At 40.5% G+C, this 19,274-nt stretch overlaps 3 protein-coding genes across 6 annotated transcripts; 1 reads left to right on the top strand and 2 right to left on the bottom strand.

Annotated features, from left to right (window-relative positions):
• Positions 1-171: 171 nt before the first annotated feature.
• Positions 172-5,981, bottom strand: msl1b (MSL complex subunit 1b). 2 transcript variants are annotated; one of them, XM_026315343.1, is made up of 9 exons: positions 5,873-5,981; positions 4,702-5,359; positions 4,405-4,604; positions 3,823-4,184; positions 3,654-3,718; positions 3,495-3,562; positions 2,887-3,011; positions 2,710-2,782; positions 172-1,844 (listed from the first exon to the last, which is right to left on the bottom strand). In XM_026315343.1, the coding sequence occupies exons 2-9, from the start codon at positions 5,320-5,322 to the stop codon at positions 1,754-1,756; spliced, it is 1,605 nt and encodes a 534-aa protein (XP_026171128.1). In that variant the 5' UTR covers positions 5,323-5,359; positions 5,873-5,981; the 3' UTR covers positions 172-1,753. The 2 variants fall into 2 exon arrangements, with proteins under 2 accessions (XP_026171128.1, XP_026171129.1); XM_026315344.1 differs by having other exon boundaries at positions 3,865-4,184.
• A 3,219-nt stretch (positions 5,982-9,200) lies between these two features.
• Positions 9,201-12,317, top strand: snf8 (SNF8 subunit of ESCRT-II). 2 transcript variants are annotated; one of them, XM_026315544.2, is made up of 9 exons: positions 9,201-9,382; positions 9,518-9,583; positions 9,686-9,736; positions 10,190-10,328; positions 10,433-10,537; positions 10,755-10,827; positions 10,958-11,099; positions 11,432-11,506; positions 11,669-12,317. In XM_026315544.2, exons 2-9 carry the CDS (start codon positions 9,530-9,532, stop codon positions 11,804-11,806), a joined length of 777 nt encoding a protein of 258 aa, XP_026171329.1. In that variant the 5' UTR covers positions 9,201-9,382; positions 9,518-9,529; the 3' UTR covers positions 11,807-12,317. The 2 variants fall into 2 exon arrangements, with proteins under 2 accessions (XP_026171329.1, XP_026171328.1); XM_026315543.2 differs by having other exon boundaries at positions 9,201-9,583.
• Positions 12,150-18,643, bottom strand: calcoco2 (calcium binding and coiled-coil domain 2). Of its 2 annotated transcripts, none has more exons than XM_026315541.1 (15): positions 18,546-18,643; positions 17,953-18,142; positions 17,766-17,868; positions 16,995-17,155; positions 16,388-16,513; positions 16,149-16,274; positions 15,971-16,069; positions 15,781-15,878; positions 15,598-15,667; positions 15,226-15,384; positions 14,937-15,125; positions 14,624-14,740; positions 14,417-14,552; positions 13,867-13,892; positions 12,150-13,424 (listed from the first exon to the last, which is right to left on the bottom strand). In XM_026315541.1, exons 2-15 carry the CDS (start codon positions 18,109-18,111, stop codon positions 13,263-13,265), a joined length of 1,731 nt encoding a protein of 576 aa, XP_026171326.1. In that variant the 5' UTR covers positions 18,112-18,142; positions 18,546-18,643; the 3' UTR covers positions 12,150-13,262. The 2 variants fall into 2 exon arrangements, with proteins under 2 accessions (XP_026171326.1, XP_026171327.1); XM_026315542.1 differs by having other exon boundaries at positions 17,953-18,117; positions 18,546-18,639.
• Between the last annotated feature and the right edge of the window lie 631 nt (positions 18,644-19,274).

Raw genomic sequence — 19,274 nt, 5'->3', positions numbered from 1 at the left:
AATAGTGTGAAGGATAGGAAGAAAAATTAGTCTAAAAATGACTCACAAAGTCTGGATGATGCGTTAAGTTTGGTTTTGTGGTTTCCAAATAGTTTGATAAGCTATAACTTGAACCCATAATACCACAGGCTGTCCAACCTCAGAAATGCTTAAAACCAAAACAAATCCAAATATCAGACATGTTAATTTTATTCCAAAAAAAATGTAACTTTCAAAACTGTCAATTTGTCAACATACAATCATAGAACAATATTGAATTATCACTTCCAACATTAAATAATAAAAAAATAACAGCCATGTTTTATGTACATTTGTTTCTGAAAGCTATGTACAGAAAAGAAAATCACTTTGTATTTCCAAAACGTGCCCACACGTAGAGCTGGCAGCCGAAGAAGCTGCAGAAAGCCATTGCATCATTGTTAAACAGGTGGAACAAACGCAGTGAGGAGACGAACTCAGAGAGGAGCGATTTACTGGCAGCAGACTGGTGAACAGCGCTATAACTACAGCTACAAAGCTTATCTATCATCTAACGGGGCTCCTTTGAATGTCAGATAACATCCTCAGAGACCAATGCATACACATATTTCACCTACTAATTACTGCATGTAAGCCCATTGTAAAGACTGGAAACACAAAAGTTAGGATCAAGACTACTTGGTTATTATCAGATTATCATAGGATGAGGCTGTTCAGGCTGGAGACAGCACTTCTCACTGAACAGAGCAGCCAAGTCATGCTTTCAATATCTTGCAGTATTTGTAGCCTGATGAGCAGATTATTATCCATTCTGGGGAGAAGCCATGCTACCATCTTTTTTGACACAGCTGAACAAGAGCCCATGCAACTCACATCATAAAAAAAAACAAACTAAGAAACGGGGAAGAGAACACGCCAAGTTTACCACCTGTCTAATTTTCCATGCCTTTGGTTTCATGAAGAAAAACCCCTGCAAAACACAATTACATTACTTTCGTCCATTTTTTCTTACATTAGGAACCGCAAATTTTAATACGAAACCATGCTGTGACTCAAAACTCCCCATAATCACAGTAAACATTGATAAAATTTTATTTGAAGTTGTGTGCGAACAACAATAAAGGCAATACACAGCACGATACAGTCAGATTTGGACATTTTTTTTCCACTGGAAGAATGAGCATGGTGGGACTACCCAGAGCTAAAAGCTGTAGTTGTGTTGTTCACTGTGAATAGTTCAAGCTCTTTTTTTTTTTAGTCACAATGGTCTCCAACATTTTTTTCTACCCAAATGGATGCACAAAAGATCACAGCCCCAACTTTCCCCCGTCAGCTGACGGTACAAACTCACTTTTGTTTAATAAAATCAGTTTCGGATGAACAAACTTCAACAAATGAGTCTCACTCATGTTACAGAGCATGCATGGAGATTTTTTTTTTTTTTAAGCATACAAACTGATGTGTAATCTGCTGCAGCTGCTAACATGGGGGCCATAATCTGGCAGCATCCTGCACTTAGTCTTCCTGTAAATGAGACCAAAAACATACTGACACCCAATGACGCAGCTATCTCCTTTTCCAATGTTCTGCAGGAGATCAGCTGGTCTGTGGCGACACGTTGAGACTGGACAGTCGTTCACGCTGCCACAGACTGAAAGCAACAGCAGTTATACAGAGTGACTGGTGACCTTTCCCCCTCAGATAAGACAAATGCAGCATTTTCTAATCTGGGCGTGGAGCTGCATCTCTCCGCTGTTGATGCCACATGGCATTTTCACTTCCGACAGGTCCGATGAGGAGTGTGTTTTTTGGGCACCTCGATGCGACATCGGCTCCGATCATCCAGCCAAGGCAGCTCAAAGTTCCTGAAGGGAGAATCAACACTTTATTTTTGGTCAAATATAAATGAGTTGAAATTTTGTTTTCAGATTCTTCTTTACTGTCTCCAGTTTCAACAGTAGAAAGCTCGAGGACAAAGCAGCAACAAATGACAGAAAAGAAATAAGATGTGAAACTGTATGCTACGGCTTGAACAGTCATCAGACACCAGTCGAACACCAGTGGCAGCTTTCAGAGTCATGTGATCCTTTCCATCAGCACCATCAAAACACCAAATGAGGAAATATTCTTCAGAAGAAAACAAACAGTATCAGAGCCATGAGATGCGGAGACAACTACTGAATTTCATTCCTATTTCACCATCAAAGTCTGGCAGCACAACAGAAATCCTGCAGCCACAATCTAAACTACAATGATTTATTATATCACATTTTTAGTGCTTTTCAACTTTATATGAATAATTTTAATGATATTATTAAATAACCCACTGTGGACAAGCAGCATGACATTTAAAGGATTAACAAATTAAAACATTGTTAATTTTCCTTTAATTAGTCACCCATCCATTTATCACCGCCCTGTAAGGAGGAATCATCCTCTCTGGTCATATTATAGCTGAGGCTAAATAACAAGTCAGACAGCAGTAAATCTCTGACAAACATGTTTCAACAAAAGTCCCACTGATACACATCTGATTTCCTCTGCTGCCTTTCTCCCCGTCCCTTATTCTTTCACCGACTCATTTTTGTTATCACTCTAGAACACCTGCAGTGGAGAATCAATTTCATGATGAATTAATGACTGTGTGGATCATGTCAGCCTGTGCTAATCACACAATAAATGTGACATGAAGCAGAAGAAAAGAAAATCACAAATCCAGCTTCGACTTACTGTTGTGAGAGCTTTGGCAGCGGCCGACCAAACGCAACCACAGGCAAGAAGGGAGTTATCACTATAGTTTCAACTGCAGGAAATTAAAAGAATAAAGTGAAAATCACTATATATGTCACAGTATTACACTGCACCCACTCTTATTCAGGTATTGGAGGTTTAAAAATGCACATATACCATCTTCAGTGTCAGGGTAGAAGGACGAAAGCTCTGGCTCAGTCTCCTGGACAACTTTCTTTCTGTTCATGCGCTGCTGCAGCCGCTGAAACATGCGCTGCTCCCTGATTCGCTGGATGTCCCACCTGAAAACACAGATTCATAAGAAAAATGGCAGTAGGTGTAAAAAGGAAAGGTGAAGTGGGAAATCATACGAGTAAATCGTATATATTTCTCACTGCTTGAACAAATACTGATTCTTTGGGGGCACGATGGCGTCATAGACGACTGGCCACCACACCCTTCAGCAAACCTAACCCTCTTTCACTTCAGGCTAAACTGGGACTCTAACATATATACATTTAATCCCACTGCTTATCATAGTTTATTGACGAGTTTTCACCTGCCCATCCTCCAAATCTTGAATCTTGAAGATGCATTATAGTAAATACTAACATTTTTAGTGTTCTCAGTGATACTGATAAGCAAACACAGTAAAGTCTGTGTGTTAGAAAGCACAGACACATAAATGGTTCCTTTGCAGCTGTGAACACTTGTTGAGGGTCACCCACTCTCTTTGGGTTTTGACTCCAGAGATGTACTGAAATCTCAAATGAAAGAACCGATACCTTTTCCTTCTCTTCTCATCCAACTCGAGTTTCGAGTGGCGTTTCAAAAACACATTGTCGTCCAGTGGCTGGATGGAAAAACAAATCCACACATGTAATTATTTTGGATTTAATGTGAAAAAAAAAAAAACTAGTACTTTCCATTCAGATGTGTCTCACCTCAGGGGAGTTAACAGCGTCATCGCCATCCAACGGCTCTATATAATTTTCCCTCCAAGAAGGAACTAAACGTAGTAAACGAATGAGGGAGACAAAGTTAATCATGGCCAGTGTGCTCAGTGCATTTGAAGGATAAAGTGATTAAAGATGGGATATAGGTTAGGCTTACAAACAATCAGCATATCATGTACTACATGAGGAGTCCACTCACTGGCCACCTCTTCCTCCTTTTTAGGGGAAGTCTCACGCAGAGGGGACAGAGGAGGTTGGTTCCAGCAACACAGATACATCTCTGTGGTAGACATGAAGGGCAGATCTTCCATCTGACAGCTCAGCTCAGGGTCCTCTTTGCACAGGAGCAAAATGTCCCTTTCTGCCCCTGATCTCATAGGAAGGGTCTTCTCTGGGGTTTCCTTACTGCGCAGCTCTCTTTGATTGGGAGAGCCGGGCGAAATCTCGGGTTTCTGCGGGCTAAGTTTGGCACTTTTGCCCCGTGATTTCTGGACTTTTGCATCACCAAAGCAGGATTTCCTACGCAAATAAAACAATTAAGGCATATTAAAGATACGTAATAGAGAAGAAACTTTAAAAAATTAACTGAATCCTATTTTCATTTTGAGCATCTTTTTTTTTTTTTTTTTTTATATAAACCAACTGTGGCAAAATGCCTTTTCTGCAAGGACTTTGTTTCTAGGTTTGGTCAATACCACACAGTGTGAAACTGTCTGCTAACTGCTTTTGTTTATTTTACCTTTTTTGACCTTTGCCACCCCGACTAAAGGCTAGTGGAGTGGTTGGGTTAGGTTGTGGACTCTCTTCTACATCCAGATCCCAAATATCCTCCTTGTCAGGGGTCCATGGCTCCAGGGGCTGGAAGAGGCGTTTGTCGCGTGGCAGGTCCTTCCTTGTAAGCTGCAGGCGACGCTCCATGCGCTCAATACGTGCCAGCAGCTGTAAAAACAAGGACACGGACAAACAAAATCTAAGTTTAAATGCAAATCTGTAGGATACACACCACAGTAAAATTTGTTAAAACGCTTTTACATACCGTCTCTTTGTCTGCTTTGAGTTCATCTATTTCCTTGTCCTTGGACTGCAGCTGCTGTTGCTGTTGTTCAATGAGGTCCAGCTGGAGGAGGAGAATCTGTCGGAGGCAGTTGGCCTGTGTGTGGGCATTGGCCGGGGTCTTCCTGATGTTCCTCCACTTGCCCTCAGAGGAGAGCTCAATGGATGCGGTGCCCAGGACACCAGGGACAACCCCCTTCGCACTGTCATCAGCACCAGCATCCTTTGAGTTATTGTTCACAGCCATCTGAGGGTTATCCATGCTGTCAACGGAGAGGGGTTTACCTTTCACCGGGGTTCCCTCACCCCCCATTGGTCTGACAGGGGACAATATGCCCACAGTCTTATTGTCTCCTTTAACAACTTCCGCAACCGTGGCAGACAGGGCAACTTTGCTTGTCATGTAATTCTGGTCTAAGTCCTTGGATTTGCTCGGGATCTCGCCCCCCTGTACGTCTTGAACATCTATAACAAAGTCGCAGGACTCTCTCTTGAGGCTCACGGGACTCACGGTGGCGACTCCGATGTGGGTTTTGTCGAAGTCGACGGTGTCAGCCTTGTGCTTGAAGCCAGTCTTTGGAAACAGCGTGGATCTCAGAGTCATGGCGATCACGACCACTTCCCATCCTGCAGCTGCGATCCTGCAGAACAAATAAAAGCATGTGTCCCCTCATGGTTTACCTGTGTGCATGCTGCCTTTGTCCTGGGGCTCAAAGACCCGCACTGACGCTAACACTGGGACAAACCAAAGGAGAGCACAGCTCCAAGAGTGCGCCCGATCCCGGGCATCCTTTTCCTAAAATCGTCCGCCGGGCTTGAAATTCAAGCTAAGCTACATTAGCACAAACACCCGGGCGCTATTTCTGACACAGACAAGTGGGGTTGGGAGAAATTAGAGTCTGTGACGGGTCTTGGTTGACGTTTCAGAGTGAGGGCTTCGAACAAGGACTCGGGAGTGGCTGCGGAGGACGCTGCCATCTCCTCCATTTTGGTTCATGAAAACAATAACAGCGAGCTAGCTGGCTAACATTAGCCGGCTATTTTCACCAACAAAACGCGGCTCCTGAGCGAAGCGACAAACACGACCGCGTCGTCGCGTTTATAGATTCTGCAGACATGTTTTACCACCGTGTATTTACGGATCTGGGACTTACCTCGACTATAATCCAGGTCCACCTGCAAATGTCTCCATGTTCCCTCCTCAAGACTTGTTTTAAAGCGCCCACCACTGCGCATGCGTAATTTGCTGGATGGCCATTTTTGTGTTTCGACGAGAGAAGAAGAAGCAGCAGGGGGAGACAGACCTGCTGTCTGCAGAAAACAACACATCGCACTGTCGTTATGGGATGGAAGATTCACTGTGCATTGCATTTTTTTTATTTTCATTGCAGTATCAGTGCGGTGCATCAGCATAGATGATACAAACAATTTTCCAAACTGTACTCCCTCAATACTACAATCAGGTTCTATCAGCTACTATCTATCTATCTATATACCATTTATAACATCCTGTGAAAAATTCATTCTTCCATCCATCCATCATCTATAGCCGCTTATTCCTAACCAGGGTCCCAGGGACCTGCTGGAGCCTATCCCAGCTCTCTTTGGGTGAAAGGCAGGGGTCCACCCTGGACAGGTCCCCAGTCCATCACAGGGCCACATAGAGACAAACAACCTCACACACTCACACTCACTCCTATGGGCAATTTAGAGTCACCAATCAACCTGACATACATGTTTTTGGACTGTGGGAGGAAACCAGAGTACCTGGAGGAAACCCACACAAGCACAGGGAGAACATGCAGACTCCACACAGAAAAGCCCTTGATGGGTTTAGAACCCGGAACCTTCTTGATGTGAGGCAACAGTGCTAACCACCAATCCACCATGCTGCCAGGAACAATATATGATATATAAAATTAGTATAGTGTACTTTACAGTCCCGTAGAATAATGTTCAGTAGATCTTTGTCCAGGGAAGCTGCTATGATCATCTTACCAAATATGATTAAAAAAGTAGTTTATAAAATCATTGAAATTTGCTCCACCTTAATCTGCTCCAACATTAAATTGCTCTTGACACATAAATAGATCTGTAATCCTAATAATAATCTAGTGCTATGTTTTAGACATACACTTTATACAGACAGCAACATAAGTATTATTTTTGAAGGGATTATATTTGTCATTGAAAATTTCTAAAGCACATTTTTTCCTACTTCTACCCCTGCTAGTAACCTGACAACAAGCTCAAAAACAAAAATCCTGTCTTCTATAATGTGCATTATAAGAAGAAAGACAAGTTAGAACACCAATTGTAAGATAAAAAATAAGTTAGTATGCTAAAAGTAAAGTCTAGAAGACACAGGTTTAGGTGAATTTTGGATTTGTGGATATAAAATTTTATATGATTGATGCTAAACAAAGCATGAAGGCAAATAAGCGACTGAGTCTCTTCTTTAAAAATTGAGGAAATTTCTTCCTGTAAGATAAAATTCAGTCAGACATCTTGATACTACTGAGCATTAAAGCTGATACTTTCCATCTTCATCTTCATATATTATTAACAAACCATTACTTTTCCATATTCTGCTAAAGTGCCACTTTTTCATTAGTTTAATGGTCTGTGGATGTTTCCTGGGGGTTGTTAATTCAGCACCAACTCTTTAGAAAAGTACAAACAATTTACGCTCCACGTTTATTACAGTGCTGCTTATCAGTAGTCACCTGTGCGTGTGTGTTTCATTAATGCTTTAATGTGGTGGAACTAAAATGTTTTTCTTGCTCACTTTCCTGGCATGACACATGCAATATTACCTCAGAGCCACACAGTATAAAAGCTCATTTTCTGACATTACCCCACCAGAGTAAGTAGTTTAACAGTTTCTCATTGACTGTTTTAAGGATATCTCAATTTAAAGGTAAGGAAACGTACTTAAAAATGAATTTCATGCTCACACATTTACTTTAAACTGCAGTATGTGGTCACTTTTCCTCTTTGCCATTTAAGACTGCTGCAATATAAATATTATTAGTAAGCATTATTCTCCATCAGCTGTCATTTCATACAAAAGTTTCTGTGTTTTTGTGTCAAGGTTATCATGAAGGTGTTGCTGTTCGAACTGCTGGTCATCTGCACAGTTGGAGCGTTGCTTTCAGAGGCAAACGCTCAACCAGAAGAGATGGGGTTCGTCTCACAGCTTTTACCTTAATAATTTATCAGCTTTAGAGAATGATGAATGTTTATTTTACAAGACAAATCTGCTTATTTTAATGACAACTCACTAAGAGATTTTTACTGGCATGTACGGGGTCATTTTATACGTTTGACTTTCGGTCAGACAAGGCTACACATTTGAAACCAGCACCGTGAGGTTAATCTTGATATTAATCATCTCCCCTCATGTGATTTTGTGTCTTAGCCTCAGTGAAGCTGAGCATCATGTGGGGAGACGATATGCTGAGTCAACCATTGCCAGCGAAATCAGCAAAATCATGGATTCAATGGTGCAGAAGAACTTTGTTGAGTTCTTGCTCAACCAAAAACACAAAAGGAGCAAGTATGTTGCTGCATATGGCACCAGATTTATGTAAACCAGAAGCAGAAGTGACATATTTAATGCAATGTGCTCTGCTGTCACAGGTCTGTCTCTGTAGAGGGAGATCCAGAGGAACCTCAATACAATGAGCTGCTGAGGCTCCATGTGCAGGAGAAGCAGAGGACGAAGCTCTAGGTTTGTTAAATGTTGTATAAATCTATAAACTGTTTGAAAAATAATCTGCATCTTGTTTGATGATTTGGTCAAGTGAACAAAAAGGACAAACGATTCCTACTTGCAGCTTCTTAAATAGATACTATTTTGAATAATGTGATCGTGAACTCTTGGATGTTATCATTTGCATTTCTCACTGCTTTCTGTCATTTTAATAGATCAAACTTTTAATCTGCAGCACTGGAAAATAGTTGCAAACTGACCTGTCTTGCTGTGTTCTCAGGCTCCAGACCTCAGACGACTCAGGATGATGATTCATCTGATTTCAGCCTTGTGACTTTTTGAAAGCTTAGATGATCTTTAATGTTTAATGTCTTTAGTGCACTAAAATTCTATCCTGTGGCCAATCCTCACCTTATATAACACAGATCATCACACAGCAAAATAAAAATGAATTGAAACTGAGTAAAATGAGTGTTTTGTTTTGTCTGAAACATGTAAGAACATTCAAAATATTAAATACTGCAGATTAGTGGCTCTTAGAGACTTTTTTATGCTGTTTTTTTAATGTGTTTTTGAAGTCTATTCTTCATAATTCTATTATATTTTGACTTTTGCTGAATATTTATTACGTGATTTATTCTGTGTTTTTTGTATTTACATTTGAATGGAATATGTTGTTTGTGAGTAAAGCATGAAAATCAGTAGTGGCCTGCTATACTCGCCTTGACACCAGGGGGCGATATAAAATAAATAGTTGACGTCAGAGAGCATCCAGGAAGTAGTTGACTTCCTCCCAGTCAAAATGAAAACAGTTGAGCTAAATTAGCTTTAAATATCCCAAACTTTATCATAAACCTGTACTTTTCAGGCAGCCTGGACTTTATAAAAATATTGGGTGTGAATTATAAAAGCTGACGTTATTGAAGAATCGCGTTTTGTGTGGAGAATTGTGAGTCTTGTTTAACGACAGTGTAAAAAAACAAGCTAAGTTAGCTTAGCTTAGCTTAGTTGCTAATTTGTTAAAATCACACTATTATGCGATAAACACAAACAATCTTAGATTTTCAGTTTGATTTAATACCAGACCGCAGACAACATGCATCGGAGGGGTGTTGGAGCCGGAGCTATTGCTAAAAAGAAGCTCGCAGAGGTAAAATATAAAAGGTTTTTTCCCATGGACTTATTGATTTGTTGCAACCTGATGTTTTTTAAATTTTTTTTATTTAACCTAATAACGTTTTTCTGTTTTCAGGCCAAATATAAAGAGAGAGGTACTGTTCTAGCTGAAGACCAAATTGCCCAGGTGAGTCCATGGTTTTTCATTTGTGGATTTACAGTTTTGCATTGAAACGCAACATTAAACAGGATTTTAATTCAAGCATTGCCTCATGTTTTCACACAGAACTCAAATACTGTATTTAAGTACAGCTTCATGGCCCAGTAACTGATAAAGGTTATAGAATTATCTCCAACTATTGGTATCAGGTGTGTCTGTTATCATACACATTATTTGGTATCAGTATCATCATAATCATACACATAATCACATAATTACATAATAGACACATAATCACCGTGACCTGAGGACCAGGTATCGAGCCACCAACCTTCTGGTTCATGGGCACCCCAAACATTTATTCACTTTGTTTTGCGGGACAAATTAAATGCACTTCACGTTTTAAAAATTGAAAATTAGTTTAAGAAGTTGTGCAGAAAGATTTGTTTAGTTTTACTAAATCATGTGTTTTTCTTCCAGATGTCTAAGCAGTTGGAGACCTTCAAATCAAACCTGGAGGAGTTTGCCAGCAAGCACAAACAAGAAATCCGAAAGAACCCCCAGTTCAGGGTTCAGTTTCAGGAAATGTGTGCCACCATCGGAGTTGACCCCCTTGCCTGTGAGAAGCATTTGGGATGATATTTTTAAAAATGGGAGAAACATGTTTAAATGTTTTAAAGTGGAACATAACCTTTGAATTTTTCTTCCTCTTTTTTTCCACAGCTGGCAAGGGTTTTTGGTCTGAGATGCTCGGCGTTGGTGACTTCTATTACGAGCTTGGTGTGCAGATCATTGAGGTGTGCCTAGCCCTGAAACACAGAAATGGAGGTTTGTAAATTCTTCTTTAAAAACTCTGTGGTAGTCATTGTGTTTGATTGAACCAGCTGTTAACTCTCATAGGAAACTGTGCTTAGATTTCAGCTCTTTTCCTAATATTTCAGCACAGTTAATGGCAATAAAGTCATTATGTTCTGAAGATATAATCAGAAATATTTACAGCTGTGAAATCACTGAATCTGCCTTATAATGTTGTATTTTCTTCCAGGGCTCATTACTTTGGATGAACTCCATCAGCGAGTGCTGAAGGGAAGAGGTAAATATGCTCAAGATGTAAGCCAGTAAGTAACACTAATACTTTTAATATATTATAGCAACATCTCTAAATAGTCATGCTTTATTGTTTAGGTTAGTGTTTAAATAATGAAATGCCCACGTAGATGGTAAAGTGGTGGAATATGTGCTCCTCAGAGACGACTTGATGAGAGCCATAAAGAAACTGAAGGTGATGGGCAGTGGATTTGGGATGATTCCTGTTGGTGGTTCTTACTTGGTGCAGTCAGTCCCAGCAGAGCTCAATATGGACCACACTGTAGTTCTACAGCTGGCTGAGGTAAGACACAGTGCAGGGCACATTACAACATGAGGGTGTGATGTTATTGTAAAGGAATTTTTTTTCCCATGTAAAATCAGTCTAGAAAGATGTGCTAAGCAGGAGAATATCAGTATCACTGTCGTCTGTCACGTACAAATGTTCATAAATCTGCTCAAAAATTGTAGAAGTAAAAAATAATCCAGCGATCCTGGTCTGTACATCTGTGATTTGTCTGTTTTATCTGACAACTGTTTCAACACAAAGATGAAACTTCAGGCTTTTTTGGTTTTAAAGGGCTTCTAATTCCTGAGGGAGAGATCACAGCTGTTTGTTTCTTTGTTCTTACGTAGAAGAAGGGCTACGTTACTGTGAGCGAAATCAAGGACAGTCTGAAGTGGGAGAAGGAGCGGGCGTGCCACGTCCTGGTAAGTGCATTTTATTGGCAGTAAATAAATAAATATGTTGTTATTTTTCTGTTTTATGACTAACTTGCATTCTGTGTGGTGATTAAAAAGGATTCAACTTAATAACCCTGCAGAAAACCCCTGTAAAGTACACAGCACTTGACTCTCCACTCTTATTACCAGGATCACCTGCTGAAAGAAGGTTTGGCCTGGTTGGACTCTCAAGCAGCAGGGGAAGCACAGTACTGGCTGCCTGCCCTCTTCTCTGAGCTGACCTCTCGTGATGTCACACCAGAGGAGGCCAATCAGATGACACCCTGAGAAATGACAGCGTGTGCTTGGACAGTGGACACCTGTAGAGACATGTTGGTAAACAAAATGTGCCTGGTGCTCATGTGACGGCTGCTTCACTTGGGGAACTCACACTGAGACGTGAGCAGGGGAACTTTTATGATTGGGCTCTGCTCAGTAAAGTCTTTGCAATGAGTGCACTTACATTATTAGAGTCATGCAAGCAAACTGCTTTCTATGACTTCATGTAAAATTCAGTGGAAGATCTGTTATCATGGTATGCGGGTGTTTAAGGATTAGTCTCAACATGCAGTTGTTTGATTCTTCATGTTAAATATTAACTCTGAAGGAAACATCTGCATTTGCTACAATGGACAGTTTGAACTTAACGTTTTATTACATCAGCAGGGACAGTTTATATCCATGTACAGTTAATCATTTGACCTTATCATAGACATAAATCCACTTGTTCACCCTTGTATCAACAATTCATCCTGTCACCAACAGACACCTGGTTAAATAAAATCATAAATCAGTATGACCTGATTACACTAGATATGATTTTTCAAGAGGAAAAAAAAAGTGCAAAGTTATGCTGTGGATGAGTAACCATGGATTGATATCAAGTTTTACATAAGTTTAAGTTAATTCATCAACTTAAAGGACCAGATTGTTGTACCAGTATGTTTTACCTTATTTACAACAAATCATATTTGTTTTACTGCTGGCTGTTTGAAAGCTGGAGTCAAAGATTTCAGATTGATCATTGTGTTTCATTCATCTCCGATCAGATAGTTCCTAATTAAAACCAGAATCCAGTCCAGCACACACAGAATCACTGATGGGGGGGCTTGGTTAAGACACACAGTAGATTTAAGAGAAACAAAAATGTAAAAGGAAAATTTGAAATTTTTTGATGAGTTAGCTTTTGATTTTATTTAGGATGACTATCTTTGTAGGTTTGGCATCTTTTGTTATAAATTCAGCCAGTACAGGAACTCAGCAGCACTGTATCAAAAACCTTTAAACATGCAGCTGTGTGGTAATTCACTGCAGACCTTCCAAAACATTTGACCGAAACAAGTGAGGCCATGTTGTTCACTGTGCTGCGTTACATAACTATGACTAATCTCTGCCAGTAGGGCAACGTGCTTTGTGAGTCAACAAGAAAAGTATTCCAGCTATTTACTGTTGCAAGTAAATCTGACAGACTTGCCCGAGGTATCTGGGGTTTTAACAAACTCCCACTTGGTAAATGCTGCACATTTGTAGTTTCCAGGTGTCTTATACTTTACAAAACTCCTCCAGGCGGTTCTAGTAAAACAGGTGGAGCAAACCTTTCATGTTAAGGAGAATATACAGGAAATGAGCATGCAGAAATATCAGTCTAGTCCTCTAAATAAAGACCACCTAACTTATAAGACTTTTTTTTTTTTCTGTGAAGATATTAATGATGTTCGACTACGCTTCTAGCTGAACGTAGCTGTCACAGCTCGTGGCTGTAGACATGATCCTCAAACACAGACTGCTCCATGTTGTCGCAGATCATCGCGCAGAAGGGACACATTCTGTGACTCTGCTCGTGCTGCTCCAGCTCGTTTCGGGTTATACTGGGGAAGCTCTCCTGGCAGTGACGGCACACCAGCAACTGGTGGGGACAGAAATAGAGGCAGCACATCAGAAGGGGTAACACAATATAAGGAGTGGATTAAGTTTTAAGTCAGTTCCAAAATACAGAGTAAACAGCTGAGTCTCTAATGTAAATATCCAGAGATGTGATTGGGGGGGGGTCTTGCTCATTAATGTGCTGTGGAGATGAGAGTTGGATCCTGCTTGTTTAACCTAAATTAGTTTGGAACACTGGTTCATTCAATTTGTGGGAAATCTGTTGTGCGTTAGTTGCTAAACTTAGCTGCCACTTGTTCACAGTGTCAGAGGGTAAAGGGCATCATAACCAACACTTTGACTGGAAACAAGAGAAAATACAGACAAAGGACCCGAACCAGTCACACACCAGCTGCTTTTGTTGGGAGCTGTGGGACAGATGGGAAAACTGCACTGATTCCTCTAAAGGACATGATGTGACTCACCTCTTCCTCTGCTTCTGCACCGCTTCCTGCAAGGAAAGAGAAACACATCACTGGAAAACTAGTGTATATTCTGCAACTAATATTTATTTTCATTGGTTCATGTCATAAAAAAAAGTCTTTAAAAATTCCTGTCACAGTTTTCCAAGACCTGCAACAATTAGTCGATTAATTGATGAGTCCAGCAACAGAAAATGAATCACCAAGAATTAAAATAATCATTTAATAGTTTCAGTTATTTCTAACACAAAAAGTCGAAACGTTTTCTAGTTGCAGCTTCTTCAATTAGAAGATTTGAAGCTTTTCTTTGACATATGTGACAGTAAACAAATTACAACTGTTGGTCCAATGAAAAAGCAAGCATGAGTTCATGAACTGGAGCTATAGAAATAGTCAAAAGAATCTTTAGTAGTTGTACCTTTGTCTGAACCCTGAAACCCAAATATATCAGATTAAATATCAAACAGAGAAAAAAACCCATTAAATTCACATTTGAGAAGCTTTTATCTAGAGAATTTTTGATGTTTGACTTAAATGCCACTGTTGCACTCACCTATGTTCTCATACAGGTTCTCAGACTGTTCAGGCGTCTGTGTCTGCTCAGGGTTGGTCGAGGTGGCGTCCGCAGGGGAAGCGGCCTGGAGCTCAGCATAAGCTTTGCGCAGCCCCTCGATGTCACTGGCAAGATTCTGCCAGGACAAATACAGTTTAGAGAACATGCGACTGAAATCACAAGGTGACGGCGTTTGTGTAAATGTACCTGTTTTTGTCTGACGAGCTCCTCTTTCTCATGTCTCAGAAACCTGAGGGTTTGTTCGCTGTCTTCGATGATGCTGTCTTTTTCTGCGATTGCTTCATGGGCCTCTCTGAGTTGGAGCTGAAAATGAAATGATGAGGTTTTTGTCTCAGCACTCACAGACCTGAACGTTATATGAGACTTCTGAACTGAGGCCATGGGCATTAAGGTGCTGCTGTAACAGCCTCCACTCTCCTGCTTCAAGTCTTTTCCATCAGACGTTGAACCGGCTGCATTAAAGACTCTCAGTCTAGATTTTGTCAGAAGATCACTTTACCTCATATTTGCTGCTCTTGCGTTGTTCCTGCTCCCATGATGTGACCACAGTGTCCATCTGCTTCTTGATATGCTGCACCTGGTTCTCCAGCATCTCAGCTTGTTTCTTCGCCTTTTTGGACTCGTCCTTCTCAGCCGCCAGCTTCGCCTGAGCGTCATGCAGCTGGCTGACAACAGTCCTATACTGCACCTGAAGAGGACACATCATTAATCCGTGCTGCTTTGACTGATGAGGAAAGAAAAGTTGTTTTTAACAGAATATCTGCTTCTATTTTTTAAACTTCTCCCACCTTCAGGTCTTCATCTGGAGAGTCCTGCGACGGCTCCTGCTGTGACAGCCTCCTGCATAACGCCTGCTTCTCCCTCTTCACTTCATCCAGGTTGCGTGTGAGCATCTGCAGCTCTGCAGATACCTTCTCCTTCTCTTTCTCACAGCTCTGAAGGTCAACCTGCCAAAGGTAAAGCACACATTTGATAATGATAATTAAAAATAATGATTAAAGCTGTTTGATAAAATTATCAAGCTTTCTTTTACAAATAAATGATGTATTTGTGACCATTTTTAAGATTTATATCTTTAGTTGGAACTAACTGCAAAGGATTTTTATTGTTGAAAGTCAAACAATCTAGATTAAATCCACTGCACAGGGCAGCAGATGTACCTGTACGAGGTGGATACTGTCTCTTGTTATTAATAACTCTCGATCCAATTCTCTGAGTTTGGAATTTAGCCTAAAACACATTAAAAAAAACAGGTGTCAGTGTTGAGAAAACCTGATGCTTTCAGTTCTGAATGTTTTAATGTATTTAAATGACAAAAGCAGAAACATGGAGACGTGACTCACTTGTTGATCTCATCAACCTGGTCGTCAATCGTCGCCCTCAGCTTCACACGATCCTCTTGCAGCTGGTTGATCTTCTGCAGAGCTCGATTGTATTTCTCCTGAGCGTGGGTCACAACAAAATGGAACAAACAGATTAATACAGGCAGAGACTGAGACATGACTTTAACAGGTGAGATGAAAAGATCTTCACCTCACTTAGACTTGATCCATCAATTTGGTTCTTCCGTTCAGCAGCACTCAGTTGTTGCTGCATCTCCATCTGCTTTGTCTTTTGGACCAGTATCTCGTCCTGGTAGAGACATTTGTGCTGTTAGGTTTTCACACTGATCACACTGTGCTGAGATTTCACAGACTGTCTGATAACAAACCTTCAAGTTGTTCATTTCTTGCTGCTGCTGCTCTAAGGTGCTAGTTAAGTTTCTGTTTTGCTCCGTAACTTGATCGAGCTCTTGGACCAGTTGAGTCTTTTCTTTCTCTTTCTGTTCATTCTGCCCCTGTGGAAGTCACAGACACTGCATCAAATGTCAAAGTTCAATCATGTTGAGCTGTTGCACAATGAGCAAATGTGCTCATCTTGCAGATGCTGTTGTAAATCAGATAAGCAGACCTTCAGGTTGGCCACATTTTGCTGGTCCTCCTGCAGAGCTCTTTTTAAAGCTTCATTTTCCTCTCTCATCTGATCCAACTCTTTCTGCAGCTCAGCCTTCTCACGTACACTCTGTTCAACCTGTTCCTGGGTTCAACAAAACACATAAAGTCAATAAAAAACATTATTTACCTTTGACAGACAGAGGCCTGATTTGTTTTTTAATCAGTGGTGGATAAGGTACTCAGATCTTTGAAATAAAAGTAACATATACACATATAAATATTTGGTATGTGCTAATGTTCTGCAGTTATACAGCAGTTCTACTTAAAAGTATTAGCATGTTTTACTTAAAGTGACAAAGGTAAAAACACTCAAAACCAAAGGTATCAAATCAATGCAGAGGAGAAAAAGTGTAGGAACAGCATGTTGTACTGGCAAATGTACTCTGAGTTCATTTCCATCCCTGGTTTTCATTAGATTTGTGTCTGTCTGTAACTCTACTGCAAATTAAAGACATTATTCTCAGTTTAATTCAGAGTTTTTCCACAGCGGTTGGTTATTTTCTCATTATATACACACGGGACAGATAAAAGACTGTCCCTGGCTTTCTGTTTGCATTTGATACCTGTGTTGTAATAACAAGGAGGTCATCATCTGGGCTACTCTCCATGCTCTGCTCCACTGGGCGTTTGAAGCAGAACGGGGTGCTGGCTCCTCGCACTTGACCAGCATTGTCAACGTAACAGAACTGGTAGAACTCGATCTCGTCCTTCGGCAGGTAGTAGTCTGACGGCGCAGGAATAGAGCACAAATCTTCATTTAATAACCACGTCACCAGGCAGCAGCTGAGGATGGTTTAACCTGGAGACTCCTTTTGTTTATTTAGTTTAGAATATTTCAGACCAGCTCAGAAACCTCCTAGACTTCAATTTAAACGTGACAGAAAGGATAAAACCACCATTAATGCTGTTTCCCATTAGCAAACTGAATGTAGTGTTAGTTTGGACTCTCAAGTTCAAGTTCATCAAAGCAGAAAAAACACATTAACTTTGGAAAGAAAGTATGTGCAGTATCAGGCCCTGGGCCTGCAGCAACTAAATACAGCATATTTATTATTTACACTGTGCTCTTACTGCTGGGACATTTCAACTGTGAAAATGTTCTGTCTCAGTTTGTATCTGTGTACCTCAAATCTGACTCTAGTTTACACAGAGGATTTTATTCCAGAGGACCAGATCCATGTCACAGCAGCTCAAAACTGACTTTCCAGCCTTGTGGCTTTGATAAGGCTTCAACTGTTCACACATCAACAGTTTTCAGAAGGTACGGCACCTTTGGCATGTCCGGACATTTTACAACTGTTAGAGAGTCTAGAGTAAAGTAAACGACTCCGTACCCTTAAAAACAGCCTGTCTAGTCACAGACTCCTGCCCGACCACATCCAGACTGTGCTCCACCCACACAAAGGTATGGTAATCCTTTGTGGAGCTCCAGCCCACCTGTACAAGAACAGTAAGATAAAACTTTACATTCTTTAATTCACCACATGGAAAAACACTAATTCATAAGGATGGTGCCCTCACCTTAAAGATGCCCACCCAATCCCTGGGATCCGGCTGGTAGGCTGAAGCGAGGGTGTAGTAGCAGGTGACATGGGTGGAAAGTGGATATGAGTGCGGGATGTCCAGGAACACCACCTGGGAGAAGGATTCAGCTGCTGCCTCCTCTGAAGGGCTCTCCATGGTGGGCTACACAGACTGGTGATGAGTGTGACTGAAGACAGCAGGTGTTATGACACAAAGAGTCACCGTCTGTTTTTCTTCCTGTTTTTGTTTTCTTGCTTTTGCGCACTTACAATTTTACTTTCAGTTATTTGTAAAGTGACTGCGCATTAAATAAGTCCAAAACACTCGGCCCCAGCTGAAAATACAGATACTCGATCTTAAAAAAAAAAAAAACAGTCCCTTAACCCAGAAATGTCATGTAATCATTAATACAACTTTTAAAGACACTTAGTTTAATCACATAACGAAAGTAAGGAAAGCGAAAGTGACCCAGCCTTAAAAGATTCGGCCTAGTTTCCGTGTTGTTTCTTCTGATATAAATACATGTTTTCACTAGCAGCTGTTGTAATCAGCCTAAAATGGTAATAACCAAATCAAAATATTAAACTTACATGTTTGCTGTCGCAGCACCGACCTGTCAGGGCTGCTCCTTCATGTGCTGCCTTCAAGGGCTGCTCGGGTATTTGTAGTGCACAGCCAGGCTTATATTGCGACACGTTTTCATAAAGGAATTTAAATAACAGGCTACAGAAAAGTATTTGGAGGCAGCATGAAGCAGAAGGATGTAAGGCGGCTGGACAAACGGGTACAAAACAACACCTTAGTGTATGGGAGATGACCAAATAATAAAGACTGAAGTGGTAATAAATACATTTTCAACATACTCCAAGGACAACAATGATGGGAAAGGTTAGTTATTATGTTAACATTTAAATCTATAAACAAAATCAAAAGACGACATTTGGAAATCATGGGATATTAGGCCAGAAGTAGCCTAGCTAACAACCGCAAATAAATGACAGTTAAATATTACAATACCTAGCACAAATCCTTGTTTACAATTGTCCCTGAATGGATCAATGAGTGCTGCATTATGGGAAATATAGTTCAGTTTTACAGGTCGATAAGAACACAAGAGGGAGACAAACTCTGTTCTGGTGGACTTGATTCTTTCTTTGAAATATTTCTGGTATTTTTTATGTATTGTAATAATCTCTGTTTCCAAATCATTCAAAATGACCACAGACAAAAGATTAGTAATAACACACAGTAAATGTGCAAATGTTTAGGCACTAAAAACACACAGGGGATGCTTTTAACATAAATGATATAAATAGTTT

The sequence above is a fragment of the Mastacembelus armatus genome, chromosome 19 (genome assembly GCF_900324485.2).
Source record: "Mastacembelus armatus chromosome 19, fMasArm1.2, whole genome shotgun sequence".
In the NCBI taxonomy this organism is placed as follows: Eukaryota; Metazoa; Chordata; class Actinopteri; order Synbranchiformes; family Mastacembelidae; genus Mastacembelus; species Mastacembelus armatus.
The sequence above is the reverse complement of the archived record's forward strand: the minus strand, read 5'-3'. Positions and strand labels throughout refer to the sequence as shown.

Excerpts from the sequence above, each read along its gene's own strand:
- msl1b (XM_026315343.1), bottom strand. The coding sequence starts at position 5,322 with ATGACTCTGAGATCCACGCTGTTTCCAAAGACTGGCTTCAAGCACAAG. Across the intron at positions 4,605-4,701 it reads TCAAAGCAGACAAAGAGACG|CTGCTGGCACGTATTGAGCG; the intron begins GTATGTAAAAGC and ends TTGTTTTTACAG. Across the intron at positions 3,563-3,653 it reads ACGCTGTTAACTCCCCTGAG|CCACTGGACGACAATGTGTT; the intron begins GTGAGACACATC and ends TTTTCCATCCAG.
- snf8 (XM_026315544.2), top strand. The coding sequence starts at position 9,530 with ATGCATCGGAGGGGTGTTGGAGCCGGAGCTATTGCTAAAAAGAAGCTC. Across the intron at positions 10,329-10,432 it reads CGGAGTTGACCCCCTTGCCT|CTGGCAAGGGTTTTTGGTCT; the intron begins GTGAGAAGCATT and ends TTTTTTCCACAG. Across the intron at positions 10,828-10,957 it reads TATGCTCAAGATGTAAGCCA|AGACGACTTGATGAGAGCCA; the intron begins GTAAGTAACACT and ends TGTGCTCCTCAG.
- calcoco2 (XM_026315541.1), bottom strand. The coding sequence starts at position 18,111 with ATGGAGAGCCCTTCAGAGGAGGCAGCAGCTGAATCCTTCTCCCAGGTG. Across the intron at positions 16,275-16,387 it reads AAAATGTGGCCAACCTGAAG|GGGCAGAATGAACAGAAAGA; the intron begins GTCTGCTTATCT and ends TGACTTCCACAG. Across the intron at positions 14,741-14,936 it reads GCAAGAGCAGCAAATATGAG|CTCCAACTCAGAGAGGCCCA; the intron begins GTAAAGTGATCT and ends TTTCATTTTCAG.